Below are 23,016 nucleotides of genomic sequence, written 5' to 3' on the forward strand. Positions count from 1 at the left end.
CGGGAGGACATTTACGGAACCATACGACTTGGGGCAATATGCGTATCAAAATTCATGGTTTTTGATACTGGTGATGGAAATGGCCATTTTGGCAGGATTGGCCACACCCGGAGTGGCCAGTGCCCTCGGGGAGGTTCTACCGGGGGGAAATTAAGCGAACTATACGACTTAGGGCAATATGGGTATCAAAATTCATGGTTTTTGATACTGGTAATGAAAATGAACCATTTTGGCAGGATTGGCCACACCCGGAGTGGCCATTGCCCTGAGGGAAGGTTCTACCGGGAGGACATTTACGGAACCATACAAATTTGGGCAATATGGGTATCAAAATTCATGGTTTTTGATACTGGTAATGAAAATGACCATTTTGGCAGGATTGGCCACACCCGGAGTGGCCATTGCCCTGAGGGAAGGTTCTACCGGGAGGACATTTACGGAACCATACAAATTTGGGCAATATGGGTATCAAAATTCATGGTTTTTGATACTGGTAATGAAAATGACCATTTTGGCAGGATTGGCCACACCCGGAGTGGCCAGTGCCCTGAGGGAAGGTTCTACCGGGAGGACATTTACGGAACCATACGACTTGGGGCAATATGCGTATCAAAATTCATGGTTTTTGATACTGGTGATGAAAATGGCCATTTTGGCAGGATTGGCCACACCCGGAGTGGCCAGTGCCCTCGGGAAGGTTCTACCGGGGGGAAATTAAGCGAACCATACGACTTAGGGCAATATGGGTATCAAAATTCATGGTTTTTGAAACTTGTAATGAAAATGGCCATTATGACTGGATTGGCCACACCCGGAGTGGCCAGTGCCCTCGGGAAGGTTCTACCGGGGGACATTAATCGAACCATACAACTTGGGGCAATATGGGTAGGGACCATCCATAAACCACGTGGACACTTTAGGTGGGGGGAGGGGGGTTATGGCGATTGTCCACGATCCATACAAATTTCTTTTTTTGTATGGACAATTGTCCACGAGGGGAGGGGGGGGGGTTTAAAAGATTCCCAAAAAAGTGTCCACGTGGTTTATGGATGGTCCCGTATCGAAATTAATGGTTTTTGAAACCAGTAATGAAAATGGCCATTTTGACCGAATTGGTAACACCCGGAGTGGCCAGTGCCCTCGGGAAGGTTCTACCGGGGGGACATTAATCGAACCATACGACTTGGGGCAATATAGGTATCAAAATTCATGGTTTTTGAAACTGGTAATGAAAATGGCCATTTTGACTGGATTGACCACACCCGGAGTGGCCAGTGCCCTCGGGAAGGTTCTACCGGGGGGACATTATTCGAACCATACGACTTGGGGCAATATGGGTATCAAAATTCATGGTTTTTGAAACTGATAATGAAAATGGCCATTTTGACTGGATTGGCCACACCCGGAGTGGCCAGTGCCCTCGGGAAGGTTCTACTGGGGGGACATTAATCGAACCATACGACTTGGGGCAATATGGGTATCAAAATTCATGGTTTTTGATACTGGTAATGAAAATGGGCATTTTGACAGGATTGGCCACACCCGGAGTGGCCAGTGCCCTCGGGATGGTTCTACCGGGGGGACATTAATCGAACCATACGGCTTGGGGCAATATAGGTATCAAAATTCATGGTTTTTGAAACTGATAATGAAAATGGCCACTTTGACTGGATTGGCCACACCTGGAGTGGCCAGTGCCCTCGGGAAGGTTCTACCGGGGGGACATTATTCGAACCATACGACTTGGGGCAATATGGGTATCAAAATTCATGGTTTTTTAAACTGGTAATGAAAATGGCCATTTTGACCTGAGTGGCCACACCTGGAGTGGTCAGTGCCCTCGGGAAGGTTCTACCGTGGGGACATTAATGAAAATGCCCCAAAATGGCCATTTTCATTACAAGTTTCAAAAACCATGAATTTTGATACCCATATTGCCCCAAGTCGTATGGTTCGATTAATTTCCCCCCGGTAGAACCTTCCCGAGGGCACTGGCCACTCCGGGTGTGGTCAATCCAGTCAAAATGGCCATTTTCATCACCAATATCAAAAACCATGAATTTTGATACCCATATTGCCCAAATTTGTATGGTTCCGTAAATGTCCTCCCGGTAGAACCTTCCCTCAGGGCAATGGCCACTCCGGGTGTGGCCAATCCTGCCAAAATGGTAATTTTCATCACCAGTATCAAAAACCATGAATTTTGATACCCATATTGCCCAAATTTGTATGGTTCCGTAAATGTCCTCCCGGTAGAACCTTCTCTCAGGGCAATGGCCACTCCGGGTGTGGCCAGTCCTGCCAAAATGGTCATTTTCATTACCAGTATCAAAAACCATGAATTTTGATACCCATATTGCCCAAATTTGTATGGTTCCGTAAATGTCCTCCCGGTAGAACCTTCCCTCAGGGCAATGGCCACTCCGGGTGTGGCCAATCCTGCCAAAATGGCCATTTCCATTACCAGTATCAAAAACCATGAATTTTGATACCCATATTGCCCAAATTTGTATGGTTCCGTAAATGTCCTCCCGGTAGAACCTTCCCTCAGGGCAATGGCCACTCCGGGTGTGGCCAATCCTGCCAAAATGGTCATTTTCATTACCAGTATCAAAAACCATGAATTTTGATACCCATATTGCCCAAATTTGTATGGTTCAATTAATGTCCTCCCGGTAGAACCTTCCCTCAGGGCAATGGCCACTCCGGGTGTGGCCAATCCTGCCAAAATGGTCATTTTCATTACCAGTATCAAAAACCATGAATTTTGATACCCATATTGCCCAAATTTGTATGGTTCCGTAAATGTCCTCCCGGTAGAACCTTCCCTCAGGGCAATGGCCACTCCGGGTGTGGCCAATCCTGCCAAAATGGCCATTTTCATTACCAGTATTAAAAACCATGAATTTTGATACCCATATTGCCCAAATTTGTATGGTTCCGTAAATGTCCTCCCGGTAGAACCTTCCCTCAGGGCAATGGCCACTCCGGGTGTGGCCAATCCTGCCAAAATGGTCATTTTCATTACCAGTATCAAAAACCATGAATTTTGATACCCATATTGCCCAAATTTGTATGGTTCCGTAAATGTCCTCCCAGTAGAACCTTCCCTCAGGGCAATGGCCACTCCGGGTGTGGCCAATCCTGCCAAAATGGCCATTTTCATTACCAGTATTAAAAACCATGAATTTTGATACCCATATTGCCCAAATTTGTATGGTTCCGTAAATGTCCTCCCGGTAGAACCTTCCCTCAGGGCAATGGCCACTCCGGGTGTGGCCAATCCTGCCAAAATGGTCATTTTCATTACCAATATCAAAAACCATGAATTTTGATACCCATATTGCCCATATTTGTATGGTTCCGTAAATGTCCTCCCGGTAGAACCTTCCCTCAGGGCAATGGCCACTCCGGGTGTGGCCAATCCTGCCAAAATGGTCATTTTCATTACCAGTATCAAAAACCATGAATTTTGATACCCATATTGCCCAAATTTGTATGGTTCCGTAAATGTCCTCCCGGTAGAACCTTCCCACAGGGCACTGGCCACTCCGGGTGTGACCGATATCCTACCAAATTGTTCCCAATAATTTCGGTATTCCGGTGACCGTTCTGGCTACCGTCAATAACTTCTTGGACCTCCTCTCAAGTTCGTGCACCACCTGCGTGTGTGTGTGTGTGAGCAATAAAATTCCCAACGTCCTAAGGTCCGTCTTAGATGAAAGTCTGATGGACACTAAATCCTCCAGAGGCTAACTTTTAGCTTAAATAGTTTTCACGGCATCTACGCAACAGAAACAGAATGTCACGCCAAGGGCTTGCGACGGTAACGCTACATTTTCGAAAAATTTTGCATTGACACCGCAGATAGAGCTTTAAGACAAAGTCCTTTGTCAAAAAAAATCCCGTTATTTTATTTATTTAGTTTACTAAAAGTTGAATTCGCAAAAAACTTTTTTTTTATTTCTCATTTTTTTGTACTTTAGACAACTAAAAAATTATGCGCTAGAGTTTAGGATGGTTCAAAATCTAGTATTGGAGTTACCAATTTTAGAAAATGTGAGTTTTGGAAGAAAAAAATCAAAATATTGTCAAGAAAAATTGACAAGAATAATTTGCATTTGAAATTGATTTTTTTTTAAAGGATGTTGCAAACATGTTCCCAAGGTTTCAACAGTTTTTTATTGAAATGTATATTGTTTTATTTTTATTTTATATTTTGCTCTCATCTCCCTCGACCATGGCCAGAGTCAAGGAACAGAAACTTTTTTAAATGTTTGCATCGGCCTAAGGTTTTTTGAAATTTAAAAATAATTCACGAAGGAAAGGTTCTCTTCAATTTTGTTGAGATCTGGGATTTTTGTACTTTGACTCAGTTGACCTGACCGCTGCCTCTTAAAGTCAATCTATTGCGAAAAATTGGGTTTGCCCAGTCTTATCTTCAAATTAGCACTCATTTTTCAACTTGTTATATCGATTTTCAAAGTTAAAATATACTTTTGTGAAATTTTAAGCTCTTTTCAATGAAAAATGTATCAAAATTTCAGCATTATGAGTAACTTTTTGAACGGGCTTAAAACCCTTATTTTGACATTTAAGAGACTAAAAATCAAAATTATAATGTAATAATGAAAAATAGCGAAAAAAAAATACAAAGGTTTTAATATTTTACATTGAAAATCGAACGAATAGTTTCCGAGTTGTCGTGAGTTGAAAAATAAGGGCCAATTAAAAGACACTGAGAAAAAAACATTTTTTCAAAAATTGATAACGATGCAATTCATTAATAAGTGTTATCTTCGATTGTCAATTTGATTTTGCATCTTAAAATGGTTTTTGTAATTTTGTTTGACAATATTTTTAATCTTTCCGAAAATCTATTTTTTTCAAGAATGCATGAATTTGGTACCGTAAACCGGAGTGACTTTGATAGGATTTCAATTTGTTTTTGGAATATTTTTCAACAGGTAAGGTTTTTTCTCAAGATTATTATTTAAAAAAACATGTACTGGGATAGGCCACACAAAGTCCATGCACTATTTTGGAAAAAAGTTTTTTCGATAGTGTTTAGAAAAATAATACGTTAAAAATTCTTAGTTTGAATTCAGGGGTGACTTTGATAGTCATAGTTTTTCTTGTAAAAATCATATTTAAGATATTCAAACTTTATTTGTACGTTAAATGTACCATCACTAAATTTATAAGCTTTTTAACAAAATACATATAAATTTTAGATTAAATTGTTAAAAAGTCAGAATTTTGCCTGAAATTATATAAAACTAGTTTTGTTTATAAAACTATCGATTTATATTGCATTTCGTACTGGATTCGAAGCACGAATCACAAGTTTTCACATTTTACATGAAATTTGTTCAACTGAAATTGCCTATAAATTTGGAGTTTTTTTTTTAATTGTGTTTCAAAAACACATATTATTTATTATTTACAAACTTATTTAACCTTCTCCTAGTAGAAAATTGTCCAAAGAATCCGAAAATGCATTCCGTTTTCCGATTCAAAATCATGTTCATTGAGAAAATCATGACACTTTGAGAAGTTTAAAATAATGACTATCATCAACATTTTCTTAACTATAGTAAACTAACTTTTTAAACTTTTCAATATTTTATGAAAAGTTCTTCTTGAGGTACTTCGAACACTTCCCTACCACGGTCAGTATGATTCTAAACCATTATGTACGTATTTTAATTGTACTCTTCATATTGCGGAAAAATCGCAAACCTATCAAAGTCACCCCGGCTATCAAAGTCACCCCGTTTTACGGTAGCTATAATTTGGAAACGGTACATTTTATCAAAACAATGTTAAGGACTTTTCGATTGCAAATTCGATTATGCTTCAAAAATGATTTTTTTTCATTTTTTTTGTACTCACTTTCTATATTTTCCAAAAACACTATATTTTCAAAAAAAACATATCTCCTAAACCAGATTTTGCACCATGATGCACTACGGCTCAGAAGATGTTTTTTTTAGTCCCTTAAAACATATAAAAAAATGAAAATTTAAATATACGTATTCTATTCCATGAATACATGAATTATTTGTTTGAAACAGCTTTTGGCCTGCAAAATAATGTTTAGAAAAGGGTTTGTAATGAAAATACTTTTTTATATAAAACTGTAACATTTTTTAAAGAACTTATTGGCATAGTATCTGTTTCTAGTTCTTCAATCACAGTGAAGCATAAAACTAACCACATTGACTGCAGTTCACCACTCTAGCTAATATGTCGATTTCCTTCTATCCCAACCCATGAATGGACACCAGACCCATATAATTTGACCCCTTCATCTCCCAAGCAATCTAATGAATTATTCAGAACTAGCCGAACCAAACCCACCTACCTACCTTTTTTCCATTAGACCAAGAGCAATTCCGCGGTTTCTTACACACTTCACCACGAAGTTCTTTGTTTTGCGACCACTCTTTTTTTTTTCACCGACTCTCTTGCTCTCTTTCCCAACCATTCATCAAAGCAATAGCTGAATGCTGTGCACTATATTTTTGCTTCTCCTGAAGTATTTTCCTCTTATTTACTTCTGCTTCAACCTCTTTAGATGTTCTTCTCTTCGTTGTTGCACTATACTTTGCTTCTTTATTTACTTTATTTTGCGGTCACACGCCAGAATTCTTCTCACCACTTTATATTTTTGCGCTAAGCTTTGCACTATTTTTCGCTCAACATTATTTATAAATTTGCTGGCTCAACACACATACACTGCGGCACACGTACACAAAATCAAAAGCTCATTCTCTTTGCATCAACCCGCCGCAACAACAATTCACTCACTCACCCCTTCACTGCCGACGACGAAAAGTTGTTGCGATCTTGTTACGCGATTTCGGCCGCGATTTTAAGCTGGTGCACTCACACATACATGGACGTGGTCGTCGGTCGTCACCGTTTGTCTCGGTTTCACTCCGATTGCACCATCCGCCAGGCCATTATTCTGTTGGGGAGCCCGAAACGCACACACAAACAGATACGGAGAGAAGAAAGAAAAAAAGGAAAGAAAAATGTATTGAAACAGCTGAATGACATTGCACGAAATTGGATGGCTTTGGGTAATACAGACAAAAAAAAGCTAAACTGGAGCAAAATTGAGAGAAACCCAAACCCATAAGTCAAACAAACAAATCAATAAATAACTTGCAGTCAATAGTGCAAGTCAAAGTCAAAACAAACACACACACACAACCACCATCTGTGAAGTGACAAAAGCAACAATAACAAAGTCTTCCAAGGCAAACGGGGAAAAACAAGCTGTTTTTCCCTACAGCGAGTGCGATTACACCAACACTGTTGACTTCTGACTTCATAGTTCTGCTGAACCAGAAAGGAAGGTAATCGAAGGTAATGCCAAACAAAATGTGCGCAGCAGTACGAGATGGGGTTGTTGGTGGTGGTGGTGAGGTTGTGGGAGGAAATGGTTGTGTCGCATGAATGGCGGAATAATGGTGCCAAAGTTAGTACAATGGAGCTAGTCTTGGGAAAGCTAGAAGCTAACAAACCAAGTTTTAAAAAGATATGAATAATCATTATTCATGTAATAACTTAATTGAATAAAGAAAAAGCAAAAATGAACATGAATGAAAAAGTAATACAACACAAAATCAAGTTTGAACATACATATCAAACTACTGAAATCTTCTGATCTATGAAAACTTAACTTTGAAAAAAGATACAGTCATCCCAAATATTCGGAACGGTTTACAGATCTACCGAATTTTTACGTATTATATCCTTTTTAAAGAAAAACATTGACCCTTGAAATCCACAAATTCGGAACACTTTTTTCTTACGGATGTAAACAAACTTTGGATCTCTCCAGGAGTACATATAACAAAATAATGACTTTACACACTGAAACCAATGAATCTCAAGCTTCGTGATAATTTACGCATAGTCAGATAACTTTTGTGAAATTATCAGTTAAATTCAGGTGTTCCACAATTGTGGGAGGCACAATAACATCCCACAATTATGGAACAGGATATTTAGAGGCAGTGTTTTACTGCTTTGGATAAAATAGTCTTAAAATGCAGTTTTTGTTTAAAAGGTACTACGTTTACTAGTGAAATAGCAAAAGAATATCAAAATGAAGGTCCTTAAAAAGTAGGGGCGACAGAAAAGATGCATTTGGCATTTATTGACAAATTATCACAAAAGTGTTTCGAATTTGTGGGTGTTCCGAATATGTGGGATGACTGTAAACAAATATAAAAATAAGGTTCAAAACTTCAAAAAACTGCATTTTGCAGTTTATTTGATAGACACCACGTTATTAATTAAAAAAATACTGTTGTTATTTTTATTCTATATGTGATAGGCCAATAGATGGTATAATTGTCTATTAAGAATAATGCAAATTTTATTTAACCTCCTTCAACATTTATGCTAGAAAACCTGTGGAATCGATTCTTAACTATTTAGAATACATTGTTTAATGTTGATATTTGGCAATTCGCCATGTAACGTAACACTTAAAGAAACACAAATTATCTTAATTCATTGATATTTAGCAAATTTTTGACAGCACCATAATTGTTATTCTGTGTAAAACATTTATTGAAACTTTATGTCTCAAAATGTCAAAAGTTTAAATTAAGATACTTCTCGGGCTAGTTTTCAAAAGGAAAATGAAAATAAAAATAGCGAATTGTTCAGGAGAAAAACGTAAGATATCATTGCATCATAAAAATGTGATATAGCTTGCATAACCAAACCATGTGCAAATCAAATAATATTAATATTTGATATTATTTGAATTCGAGTTTAGCAACTCCATAGAAGTCCAATTCGAGTGGTTGATTGTATGTTACATTACCAAATTAATATTCTAAATCCAGAGTATTTTTTGAAAAGGACCAATAAACTGTTGTCTTTCATATGTTTATAGGACCTATTCAAAAAAAACTGTAGAAATATTCTACAATCGCCATATTGGCCACAATCCCATAAAATCCATCCCCCAGAATGAACCTTTTACCAGAAATGTTTATTATTGATGATTTACTGCAAGAAGAGAAATTATGAAATTCATAGAAATTTACCCATTTTTTAAATAATATTTAAAAGTTGGAGGTTTCAAAGTTTCAAGATTTGAAGGAGTTACGATTTGAATATTTGATGTTTTGAAAATATAAAGTTCTAAAAGTTTGATGATAGGGAAATAAAAATTTGCAAATTTGAAGATTTAAAGAGTTCAATATTCGGAGAATTTAGAGATTTGAAAGTTTGTAAATTTAATGATAAAGATTTACAGATTTGAAGGAAGATTTGAAGATATAAAGGTTTCAAAGATTTGAGAATAAAGATTTGAAGAAAGATTTGAAGATACAAAGATTTAAAGATTTGCAAACTTCAAGATTTGAAGATTAGAGGATTTGATTTTTAAATATATAGCTCGATTTTGTTCACAGTATTGAAGAACAAAGTGTCGCAGTGCTCATCATTCAAAAAATCTTTTGTCAACTCATTCATAGTTTAATTAATGTAGCATTTTTTGCCAAAAACAAAACATTATACATAGATTGGAAACAGTTTTTGATCAAAACGTATAGTTTTTGCAATAAAATAAGGCATTTGAAAATATTTGTTCAAGTACATAGCTTTTGAGTAAAGTGAAAGTCATGGGGTATGAGTATATAAGTAGGAGTAATATTACTAGTAATTTTAAGCCACATTCCCCTTTTCAAAAAAATACGTGTTGTAGAGAAAATATACACATTTTCGTCACATACACAAGCTTTTTGACCTATTCTCGTCAATTTTGCAGATTGCCGCTATTCAAACAACATTTTTAGATACATCAATAGCGAATAAAAAATGCTTGCTCACTTGTATTTGATATAATTATAACTTTGCAATAGAGCAATTCTCTACGAAATCGGTCTTTTTTCTTCAATTTTAATTTTTGTATTTTTTAATCCATCTGAAACTTTTTTGGTGCCTTCGGTATGCCCAAAGAAGCCATTTTGCAACATTAGTTTGTCCATATAATTTTCCATACAAATTTGGTAGCTGTCCATACAAAAATGATGTATGAAAATTCAAAAATCTGTATCTTTGAAGGAATGTTTTGATCGATTTGGTGTCTTCGGCAAAGTTGTAGGTATGGATACGGACTACACTGGAAAAAAATGATGCACGGTAAAAAAAATTTGGTGATTTTTTTATTTAACTTTTTATCACTAAAACTTGATTTGCAAAAAAACAATATTTTTTTTTTTTATATATGTTTTAGAGGACATAAAATGCCAACTTTTCAGAAATTTCCAGGTTGTGCAAAAAATCATTGACCGAGTTATGATTTTTTTTAATCAATACTGATTTTTTTTTCAAAAAATCGTAATATTGGTCGCAAAAATTCAATATTACGCCCTTTTAAAATGTTAGTCTTGATTCGAAAATTTTGAAAACATTGTTTTCGAAAAGATCGGAAAAGTTCACAAATGTTTCATATTTTAACATTGAAAATCGGACCATTACTTTCTAAGTTAACGACATTGAAAAATGGTGGGCTGTTTGGGTGAGACTTAGAAAACATCAATTTTCCTGTTTTTAAACCTTTGCATTGCAATATCTCAGCAACTAAAGGTCGTATCAACAAAGTCTGAATAAGCAAAATATAGAGAATTTTCTCAGCTTTTCAAAAATATTTTTTTCAAAAGTGGGCAAACATGTGCAATAATTTAAAAAAATGAAAAACTGCGACTATTTTCAAAAAAGTCACCTAAAAATGGATTTAACTTGAAAACGGTGCACTTTATCAAAATTTCACTAGAGTACTTTTTGATTGCAAATTTGATTTTACATCGAAAAATAAAGTTAAAAAATTTTTGCGACCAAAATTTCGATTTTTTTAAAAAACCAGTATTGATTAAAAAATTCATAACTCGGTCAATGATTTTTTGCACAACCTGGAAATTCCTGAAAAGTTGGCATTTTATGTCCTCTAAAACATATCAAAAAATAAAAAAAAAATAGTGTTTTTTTGCAAATCAAGTTTTAGTGATAAAAAGTTAAATAAAAAAATCACCAAATTTTTTTTTCCGTGTAACATTTTTTTCCAGTGTAGTCCGTATCCATACCTACAACTTTGCCGAAGACACCAAATCGATCAAAAAATTCCTTCAAAAGATACAGATTTTTGAATTTTCATACATCATTTTTGTATGGACAGCTGCCAAATTTGCATGGAAAATTATATGGACAAACTAATGATGCAAAATGGCTTCTTAGAGCAGACCGAAGGCATCAAAAAAGTTTCAGTCGGATTAAAAAATACAAAAAAAAAATCGAATGACCGAAATCCTAGAGACCTGCTCAATAGTCGAAAACACTTAATGAAAGCTGTGAGTATGATCAAAGTTCCGATAATCTGATAATATAAATAGACCGAGGAAGGGTTAATTCCCTTATATTGGATAAGATTTCAAGTGTAGGAGAATTCGACTGTTGTTATTAAATTGGAGTTGATCGGTGAATCAAGTAATTTCAATTAGTAAACGAACTTAGATTTTGAATTTTATTACCTTCTGTTTTTTACAGAAAATTTTGAAAATTTTAATGGCCGAAATAGGTATAAAGTCCAAACTTGATTATCCGAAGCCTCAATTAATCTAATCATGAACAATTAACGAAAAAATCGATACGATTATCAGAGGTGTTTTTCTTTGCCATGGCTTTTGGATAAACGAGTCTGGACTGTATTAATGAGCATGAAAAGTTGAGAAATATTTGAAATAGTGAAAAGCTATTAAAGTACCTTAGGCTGGTACAAAAACTTTTGAAAGTTTTTGTCATATCTATAATTTAAAAAACTCAATGCTGGTTAATAAATATGGTAACCATTCATATTAAACATTGTTGAATTTTTGTTTAAATTTCTCTCATAAACCAAAAATAAAGTTAAAAAACAAGTTTGGTATTCTTTGTAAATTCCTCTCGGTTGCTCCAAAACAAAAAAAAAAGTTCACTACTTCCCACTTGAAGTCCGTACACAAAACCACGACTCTCTACAAATGACCTGTATGCTATACTTACAGCGATTTTTTCTCCCTGCAATCCCTATGATGAGCTCTACTTCCTCCTCCGACGGTAGTCGTCGAACTTGGTCTCCCCCTTTTTTCCTCCTCCCACTCTTCTGTTTGCTTTCCTTCTTTTCTTCTCCTTCAGCAGGTTCTTAAGGGGGTGCAAGTTCGTCACCATTCACAGTGTTGCTCCTGCAGGGCGTAAATATTTAATAACCCAACACTTGAAACGTCAAGTAATGCACAAAACACACAGTCTTCAGAAAGAAGAAAGATCAATAAAATATCTCAAGAAACAACACACCGGAAACTGAAGTTTGGAAAAACGTAAACACAAATCACACAAACACGCACGAGTCGTACACTAAAGTGGGGGGTAACAAAGAAAATTTTCCTTGTTGTTTTTTTTTCTCTTCTCCTCCACTCGATTGGAGATTGCAGAAATACGGGAAGAAGAAGAACACGAAACTAGTCCAACACAACTCAAACTAGTTTTCCTTCCATCGAGGCTCGACGACGACGGCGACAGGATTTTGCTACGCTGCACTTTCGTAACATTTCGACGACGATTTTTTTCTCGATTTTCTCATGTTGACAGAGGCCAAAATTATGTCACTCGAGTTTTTGGGTCCAGTGAAAATTTGGAAAATTGGACTCGCTTTTCCACTCAAAATCTTTAACGTTACACGTTTATTCTTTTATCCTAGATTCTGCTCCACTTGAAAAATGTTTAACTTATTTATTAGTAATTTTCCTCTCATTACCAAGTGTCACTTTGTCACTTTTTTTTGTGTAGGGTTGCGGACCCCCGGAACGACGTCGTATTTTTAACACTTTCTTCGAACTCTCCTCACGGACTGACATCGCGTCGACGTTTGTGGCTGCTGGCAAGCGCAAACATATGGGGAGGAAAGACCGCACCAATACATGCGAGCAGCATGAGAGCGAGAGCGAAGACCGAACGGGAGAGAGCATAAATATTACGGTACAGTACACACAACGCCGAGAAAGCATCGCGTTGGTGGTCAGCTGTTTTGAAATGAGAGAGCGAAAGCTGGGTGATTGTGTGAGTGTGATGTTTTGTTGCATCATTTGACGGGACTCTCTCATGTTGGTTGGGGTTTGACAGTGACACTAGTGGGTGGTTGGGTGTAGAGCATAGATGTGGGTTGGTTTCAACAGGGTTATGTTGGGTCGCCGTCTGGTGGAAAGTAGAAGTATTAGAGGGAAATGGACGCTTCAAAATGGCAGTTCTGAGTAAAACCAGTCAAGTTAAGTTCAAAAATCAAACAATCCACGTTAACGACTTGGGAGTCTTTTGTGGTCTCTATTGCAAGTTTCAGCTCGAACCTAGAAGCCCAAAGGCTTGAAAGGGGAGAGCACCTCTTTCTACTCCAAGGAACCTTCCACCCCAGGATTCGAACTGACGACCTTTGAATTGCGAGTCCAACCGCCGCTAGCAAATCCACCGGAGCAGACTTGATTTGGTGTATTGTTAGTATTTATAGCAGGGAGACGACTCCCACACCTGGAATCCCGGGCAGACGGTAATAACAAAATTCATGCCATTTCTATAACAAATACTGTTAAAATAACACAAAGTGTCATGGAATCTGCTTGAAAAATCCATTTTTGCATAAGAGTTTAATAACAGTTCTCGGGTTAGTTTTCAAAAGGTCGTAAGCGCCAGTTGTCCAAAATTGAGTTTTTGGCACGGTTGCACTCTTCTAACGCACTACTAATGATCTACTCGAGCAGAATTTCCAAAAAAATAAATTTAAACAAAAATATCGCCCGCATATAAAAGGTCGAATGTGCTTTTCATACGGAGAAGTCACATACGTCCTTGGTGATGCAAGGTCGTAAGTACTGATAATTTCAAAAATGTACTTACGCTCATAGAAAAAGGACGTAAGTTCAGTTTTAATTGCTTTATGATTATGCGCACATGAGTTTTTACGAAAAAAGATGAATATTTGTTATCCCGTTAAAAACATTGCGCTGATTATATGACTTAAAGGATGCGCGAAGAATATTTTCCAATTTGCCAGCCAGCAAAACCCAGTTTCAGTCATTTAATCCGGAAGAGACGGCTAGCTTCCCCCAAAATCATGATTTAGTGTGGCAGCCTAAACCAACACAAAATCAAGTTGCATAATCTGTTCAGGAACAAGCGATAATGACCGCATCCATCTTATCACGCATAAACGCCCTCTCAAAACTCCAGGAACCCCGAGTTCTTCAAGGTCCTATAGACCACTGAAGAAAAGATAAACATATCAGCGGTAATTCGTCATTTTGTTGGTGCTCTCAGCTAGCGTATGAGCCAACGCGAGAGAGGGAGAATAAAATCTGTCAGTTGGACCTTTTTCCCCTGCGATGTTTTCTCCCAATCTCCTCCAAAAACACAAAACATCGACTGCCCTCTTTGCGGGGGGTGTTGAAACGATGTTCAAAATAATAATGTTTGACTTAAATGTGGTTTAGTCATAAAATAAATAAATTTTGCCAATGGTCGTATTGTCATTCTTACTCAAAAAAAGTCCCAAGTACAGGGACGTATGAAACAATTTGCTCATGTAAAAGGTCGAATCAACCTGGTGTGGTAAAACAAGGCTCAAACACACATTAATTGTTAAAAAAAATATTTCACTTGATATGACAACCATAGCTTATAGTCAAAGCAATGATTTTGACTAAAAATATGCCCTTGAAACCCACTTACATATAAATAAGAATTAAAATAATGATCGAACACTTGTTCATCGGTTTTCCCCACTTGAGGGGTTTGGCTCTTACGACGTTTTGAAAACTAACCCGAGAGTTTATGTTATCACAACAAAATTTGCTATTAGGTTTTACACCGTGACGTCATTTGACAGCTCGCGTGCACTGTTTACATAGTCTTAATCGTGTTCGGTTCAAGAGTGTTTAAGTTCTTCAAAATTTGGTAAAATGCCTCGAAAATGTTTTGTGGATAACTGTGATCGGAGTCAATCGAGCGGAAAATTTACCTTCCACGCAGTTCCCGGGAAAACCGTGGATAACCATACGAACAATTTGAGCCTCAAACGACGAAAACTGTGGCTTGATGCTTTGAAGAAAAAAGACGATTTCAAAGTTAAAAAAATTGTTTGTGGCAGGCACTTCGTCGGTGGTAAGATGATATTTTTGATTAAATACTAATCAGATTATAGATTTTCATATATTTGTAGGAAAACCTTCTGCACTTTTGGACGTGGATAATGTAGACTGGGTTCCGACGATCGATTTAGAATTGACGCGCAAGGATGAACTTCCCGATGATGATTCTTCCGACAGCTTGGACGAGCCTGTTCGCGCCTCCAACGGTTCGACTGCCAGGCTGCAACCGGATGGTTCTGTTGCACGAACAACCGGTCACCGGCCTTCAACAAACGGAGCGGTTAATTCAACTCACGACCGTTCACGGTCCATAAGCGAACACTCCGACATGTCCTCCAAGGCTGGTTCCGAAGACATGGAGTGCGGAGCCGATAATTCGACCCACGGCCGGTCGCGGTCCAACAGCGAACACTCCGACATGTCCTCCAAGGCTGGTTCCGAAGACATGGATACTGGAACCGATCATTCGTCCCACAGCCGTTCACGGTCGATCAGCGAACGCTCCGACATGTCTACAAGGGCCGGATCCGGAAACATGGAGTGCGGAGCCGATAATTCGACCCACGGCCGGTCGCGGTCCAACAGCGAACACTCCGACATGTCCTCCAAGGCTGGTTCCGAAGACATGGATACTGGAACCGATCATTCGTCCCACAGCCGTTCACGGTCGATCAGCGAACGCTCCGACATGTCTACAAGGGCCGGATCCGGAAACATGGAGTGCGGAGCCGATAATTCGACCCACGGCCGGTCGCGGTCCAACAGCGAACACTCCGACATGTCCTCCAAGGCTGGTTCCGAAGACATGGATACTGGAACCGATCATTCGTCCCACAGCCGTTCACGGTCGATCAGCGAACGCTCCGACATGTCTTCAAGGGCCGGATCAGGAAACATGGAGTACGGAGCCGATAATTCAACCCACGGCCGGTCGCGGTCCAACAGCGAACACTCCGACATGTCCTCCAAGGCCGGTTCCGAAGACATGGATACTGCAACCGATCATTCGTCCCACAGCCGTTCACGGTCGATCAGCGAACGCTCTGACTTTTCCTCCAGGGCCGGTTCTGATCACAATTATTCCTCTAGCGATGATATGGATTCTGATGACATCAGGGCTGATTTGAATATGGATCGTTCTGATTTGCCAGAAAATTTCACCTCGTTACCTACAGACCAGCAACAGTCAAACCCATCTATATTGGCATCCAAACATCAAGAAGATGAGGCTGTTGCATCATCTTCGCGTAAGGGAAATTGCAACGTACAGGAGGGAGGTTTGCTACTTAATGTTTTGCTATTTATTTATTTTTGCACAGATTTTAATTTTAATTTTAGGTGTCTGCTATCCCGCAAAAACTTTCCAGCAGTACTATGATGAAATTATTCGCTTGCAAACAAAAAACGATGAGTTGGAGGCTGAGGTCCAAAAGTGTAGAAGAGGTCTGAAATTTGTCGAAGACGACCGAAAATGTTTATTCTATACCGGGATCAGCAGTTATGAAACCTTTTTTAAACTATTTAAATTTTTAGAACCTAGTCTAGATCAGCCTGTCTGTAATTTGTCAAAAGACCAGCTACTTGTTTTAACCCTAACGAGATTACGATTGAACACATCGCTCTCATCATTGGCCTATGACTACAACTCTAGCTTAACAACAATTTCAAAATATTTCCACAGAACCCTCTATCAAATCCACGAAAGCCTCAAGTGGGCAAATCTTCCCACAAAACCTGAAATTGCTATTCGACATTTGCCACAAAATTTTCAGTCCAAGTTTGGAAACAAACGAATATTTATTGTTGACTGCTTTGAAATTTTTTGCCAGAATCCCTCTGATTTAAAAGCGGCAACTTCTCTTTATAGCAATTATAAAAAACACGAGACGGTTAAATATATGATTGCGATCCATCCAGATGGTAACATTGCTTTCATTAGCTCAGGTTACAACGGTAGGATTTCAGATAAGGAAATTTTCAAAAAAAGCGGTATTTTAGATCATATTGTAGAAGACGATATTATTTTAGCTGATAAGGGTTTTGAAATCGCCGATTTGGTTGCCGAAAAAAAGGCTGTCCTAAATATTCCTAATTTTCTACGAAAAAAGACACAATTTTCGTTAAAAGAACTAGACGAGAATAAACAAGTCACCCAATATAGGATTCACGTAGAGAGGGCAATAGGAGTAATTCGCGAAAAGTTTTCGATTTTATCAGGTCCCATATCTGTTAACACAATGGCAAGATTTCAAAACGGATTAACTGCTGTTGACTTAATTGTTAAAGTGTCATGCATTTTGTATTCGTTAAATAAAAAGATCATAACTTAATGTAACAATTACAACTTTATTTTTATTAGGGTAAATCTTTAGGGGAGAGTGGGGAGACTTGATCCCCTTTTTTGTATCGCACATAACTCTGTCAATTTCTCACAAAACTATGATCTTTTTGCATGAATTGAAAGCTTAAACATTCAACTATGTTTGGCTGATAAGGGTATTTCATCAGATAAACTCTTCGAATCATGCCAAGCGTTTTAAAAAAATATTTTAAATCGGCATTTTCAAAATGTTGGGGGTAATTTGATCCCCCTTTCAACATTTTGAAGAAATCTTAAGGAAAATGTTTTTTATTCATCTAAACTTTTAATTTTCTATAAGTTACAGCAATTTCACATTAAACCTGTACGTTTGTGTTCAAAATATAACAAGTTTAGCATGCAAAATATTTAAAAACTAAAAATTTTCTTTTTTTGACCAAAATTGAGCATGTTTACAAAAGCTGGTAATTTTTGTTTACAAAACTTTTGAAAAATGGTTCAAACTGCAGTAAGTTATGTACAACTATACTAAAGGAAACTATGTATGAAAACCCAGCCCAATTATTTAATCTTGAGGCTGATTCCAGTGACTTTAAAAATGCAGGGATCAAGTCTCCCTAAACGCACTTTTTTAAACAATTGATTGTAAAAATAGTATGACGATAAATTTAACGTCAAATACGTAAGGGTTTTGGAGTTGATATGTTTATCAAACAATTCATGTATAAACAATATTTTTTTGAATAATTTTTGAGTGTTTTCTATACTTATCAAAACAAAGAAAAAAGATCTCTTGGATGTTTTTTGGAGCACTTTTTAGAAAAATGTGTGTAACTCAATCTAAACATTTTTTAATTTTTTTCTTTGTTTTCTACAGTGAGTTTTAGTCAATTTCGCACAACTTTCTAGAACAAAGCTAATTTTTTTACCCACATGCTGACGAGATACAGGCTTGGGATCAAGTGTCCCCGGGGATCAAGTCTCCCCACTCTCCCCTACTTACATAAATGAATTGGAAAATAAGCAGTTTTTTGCGTTTTGCTTTACAGCACTTGTTCGGTAACTGGGCTGAGAACGTAGCCGAATGCTGTCGTTCACTGGGCTGAACAAAAAATGCCGAGGGGACCACCAATGTATTATATTTTCTTAATAAAATATTAAAATATAATTTACTGAGAAACCTCTTTTTACGCGATGCGTTACGCTTTACTAATTTGTAGATTTCTCTGGAACGACGAACCATTTTTGCAAAATTTTAAAAGCATTTTGTAGATTTTGTTCAGCCGGGTCCGGTTTTTGCGATCATTGACCCCTCGTTCATTTTGATTTGTTTTTATTTTTTGACATTTGAAGAGTGGGAATTCTCGGGAAATCGACCATTTTTGGACCTCTCGGTTCCCGGAAAATTCGGTCGAGACTTCCGGAAAATTTCAAACTTATAAATACTGAAGCAAAATTATTTGAAAAATTCTGAATTATTTGGAATATTGGATGTTCAATGTTCGATGTTCATGTTTGAATAAACATTCAGAAACTGTAAATTTTAACTTTTTAAATATTCCAATAACTATAATTGAGAGAAGCCAAAAAAATCATCCAGAAATGAAAGCTAATGTTTTTTCATTATTATTTAAGAGGGAAATGATTTTTTGGGCTATTTCTTAACCTAATGTTAACATGTTAAGGATAACGTTAACATTCCATAGGTCGCCTTCGCTAAGGTGACGTAATAAAGTCCAGCTTGTGATGATACACTACCTTCTCTTTACTAAGTAATCGAATCCAGAAGGGAGTAGATCACCAGTTGTGTTGGTCCGAGCCGGGATTTGAAACCCCTATCTACCGCTTACGAGGCGGAAGCGTTACCACAAGGCTACGTGGTTCGGTCCTTTCCTCTTTAAAAAAAACACCAGAATTGCCAGCAAATACAAAAAAAAATAAACACTGAATCCTCGACGGTTCAAAAAGGCCACGTGATTCATGCACGATCCCTAAAGGAAAAAGTGGAAAAGATAAAATGTGTACATTTATTTCCAAAATTGCTGCTGTCCCTATTTAAACTGTAGTCCCAATCCACCCCAGTTGACATGTTTTTGTAAAAAAAAATCTGTTCATTTGTCTAAGAACATGCTGGACACAAAGAGTATGTTTGATTGTCTATGTCATTTTGTCTGCTGTCATGTTGACAGTTCTAAACAGTTTGAAGAGTACGTTTGCAAATTTTATATTTCCTAAAGACTTTCTCATAAATAACTAAAATGAGTAGTTTAAATAAACTCTCAACATACGCAAATGGCTTAAAAGATTCTGAACTTGCACGCTACGTCGATAAGATTAAAATTATTAACTCGGTCGATCCATTTGACGCAAAATTAAATGAAAAAGACTACCCAACATGCGTAACGGTTGGTCATGTTACGCATTATTTGATGACTCACGTTGTTCCTGGAGCACATTATTTAAAAAACTCCAAAAGCATCGAAGCGTTCAAAAAGTTTCAATCTGGGTTTATTCATAGTGTAAATGGTGGAATATTTAATGATCACTTCGTCATTCGAGGAAAGGTTTGTATTTTAACAAAATCTAAATTTGACAACGAAATAGTGAGGCTTTACTGTACAGTAAATGCTACAGAAAACTCACTTAAAACTTGTGTTTCAAAGTACTGAAAAAAGGGTTTGATAAACAGACATGTTTTTTTTCTGTTTAAATGATCAAATTTTAAATTATTCTTTTTCAGGTTTACCGCTCCATGAAGTTACGGGAATCGCCTCACAACGCATGGATTATTGCCCAAAAAGATGGATGCATAAATTGCGCGCATTGTACATGCGTTACGGGCGTAAGCGAAACTTGCTCGCATGTCAGCACATTATTGTTTGCGTTGACAAATTTAAATTTCATGTCGACAACCCATAAGGTATAAAACGTAAATTAAAACTTATATTTTTGTTACCATTTTCTTTAGCTTTCCGTTACAGAACTTCCGTCCGTGTGGTCAAGACCAGCGAAAAAGATCAAAGATGACCTTAATAATTCAATCGGTGATTTAGACTTTGGATTTAAAATCACTCGATTGGACGATCTCAATCAACCACGCGGCCAAGCGGACTTCATGCAGTTTGTTTCGTCGCTGAAAAGTGATTCAGACGAATCTGTTCTGGTAAAAAAGTATTGCTGCGAGGACTTAATGTGTACTGATTGCCAAAACACACAAATTCCTTCTGATATAATGTTCAACCCTAATTTGCTGCTGTCGAGACAGTACCGTGCGGAGCTGGAAGTAGAGACAGATGAGAAAATTTTCTTAGAAGCAGGAAAGATACAGCTTTCCGTATCGCAGCATGAGATCGATCAAGTGGAGCGTTTAACACGACTTCAAAGTCAGTGTGATCTGTGGAGATGGATTCGTTTAGGACGAATAACAGCTTCGATTCTACGACAGTGCATACATGCGTCGCCTACGATTGTACCAAGTAAAATGTCCCTTTTAAACAAAATCTGCCACCCGTACCGCCAAAACGCAGGATCAGAAGCAATCAGATATGGGAGAAACAATGAACCTAAGGCGAAGAAGAAGTTTGCCACCCACCTGGAGGATCACCGAAATATTCGTTTGCATGAGTGTGGCATATTCATTGATAAAAAATTACCGTTTCTTGCTGCCTCTCCCGATATCATCATGGAGTGCGACTGTTGCGGTCGATCGACGGTGGAAATAAAATGCCCCTTCAGGTTATCAAAACGAAGTGAACTGTCAAAGGTTCAATCTTTAAGGGATTTGAATTATCTTGTTTTTGACGGACAAAGTTTTCAACTAAACCCGGATCATGAATATTTCTTGCAAGTTCTTGCGCAGATACACATTTGCGATGTAAGTCAAGGTTTTTTCTATGTCTGGTCGAAAAACGAGCAAATTTGTATTAAACTAGAAAGAAATGAAACCATGTGGCAGGAGGCGTGCAAAAAGGCGACAACATATTTTTATAACATTGTTTGTCCTGAACTTCTTGTGAATTATTATAGCAACAAAAATAATGTAACTGTGTAATTCTTCCCACAATTCGCTGTAATCTTTCAAATAAATTAACCTCTAATAACATATAAAACATTTAAACGATCTTTTTTTCATACACTATCAAAAACATAATCGCAAAGTAACTTAGCCTTAGTTTGAAAGTTGAAAAACAACTGTTTACTTGAACTTGCGAACCGGCTTGAAATTTTCCCGTCCATAACGTTGATTGCTTCCGAAACCGGCAGTTAAATCATAGTCTTTCCAGCGTTGGACAGAGACTAGCTAAAGGTTAAACCGTTTCCTATAATTTGTTTTCAAAAGACTCTTAATCTTATAAACAAATACACAACCCATGTTCATACCGGCTAAGCAAGACCAAGAAACATTGTCGGTCCATTTGAAAAAATAAATAAAATAACTTGCTAACACCGAAAAGAACCTAAAAAAATAATTTTATGAAAAAAAATCTATCACTTCCGACTAAGTCCATGTAAACAGTGCACGCGAGCTGTCAAACAGAAAAACGAGATTGAGGTTAGCCGCGACGGCGTAAAACCTAATTAGGTTTTACGCCGACTCGATTTGGAGGTTAGAAAGGAGTGCACTGTTTACATGGACTTAGCACAGTTCGATGCGATCGTCGATTTTGTTCGGGAAAATTCGTCGACAATCGACGAAGACCATGTAAACAGTGCACACGAGCTGTCAAATGACGTCACGGTGTAAAACCTAATAGAGATCTCCACGGTTTCTCTCACGCACACCATGATTCTGTGTTAGTATTTGTATTCTAAGTATTAATTTGGTTTTGATCGATTGTGATTGGATGAATTCCAAGCAGCTGATTTTGATTATACTATTTTTAAGCAGACATAGACAAATCGAGTAGCCAAACTCGCCTGTGAAAATCAGCTGTTGTCCACGTGCTGTGGTATAACAAAGGACACAGCTGATTTGACAGACGAATTATTCTACTCGATTTGCCTACACTCTCGCGCGTAGATATCTCTATTGGTTGAAAGCCAAAACAACTTTGGAATAACATTTTTTGTTATGGGAGAATATCTCCAACTGTTATTGGGATGATCGGATTAGTTGTTAAAATAACAAAAAATAATAACAAAGATTTGTTCAAAGAATAACTAAAAATGTTATAAGTTTGTTATTACAATAACAATCCAATAACAAAAAATTCATAACGACGAATAACAAATCTTGTTATAAATAACATAAAATGTTATTGGCCTAGTATTTTCATATATAAAAAAATGTTATTCCCAAGTTATTTCCGTCTGCTCGGGATGACTTAACAGCTTAACAACGACTAACTCCCCATCCGATGGAAAGTGAGTTGAAAGATTAAAAAAAAGCTAGAGTAACCATTGTTTCTGTACATCTTTACATTTTTAACGAAAAACTTCGTCTTAGGGATCTTTACTGAAATACAAAATTTCACGATGCGGAATAAAATGCTT

The 23,016-nt window shown here is 37.2% G+C and overlaps 2 protein-coding genes across 4 annotated transcripts in view; one reads left to right on the top strand and one right to left on the bottom strand.

Moving 5' to 3' along the window:
• The window catches only part of LOC120416770 (solute carrier organic anion transporter family member 5A1), a 137,631-nt gene extending 124,702 nt beyond the window's left edge, over nt 1-12,929 (bottom strand). For 2 of the 3 annotated variants that reach the window (XM_039578627.2, XM_052707189.1), the window contains exons 1-2: nt 12,073-12,929; nt 6,372-6,973 (exon numbers count right to left, since the gene is read on the bottom strand). The gene's annotated coding sequence lies outside the window, so the exon portion shown is untranslated. The remainder of the gene's footprint in view (nt 1-6,371; nt 6,974-12,072) is intronic. The other variant, XM_052707190.1, reaches the window with a different exon arrangement.
• Nucleotides 12,930-14,965: 2,036 nt separating this feature from the next.
• On the top strand, nt 14,966-17,246 carry LOC120416785 (uncharacterized). The gene is made up of 2 exons (XM_039578653.2): nt 14,966-15,216; nt 15,275-17,246. The coding sequence occupies exons 1-2, from the start codon at nt 15,015-15,017 to the stop codon at nt 16,579-16,581; spliced, it is 1,509 nt and encodes a 502-aa protein (XP_039434587.2). The 5' UTR covers nt 14,966-15,014; the 3' UTR covers nt 16,582-17,246.
• The last annotated feature ends 5,770 nt before the right edge of the window (nt 17,247-23,016 follow it).

This window comes from Culex pipiens, chromosome 2, assembly GCF_016801865.2.
Source record: "Culex pipiens pallens isolate TS chromosome 2, TS_CPP_V2, whole genome shotgun sequence".
Classification (NCBI taxonomy): Eukaryota; Metazoa; Arthropoda; class Insecta; order Diptera; family Culicidae; genus Culex; species Culex pipiens.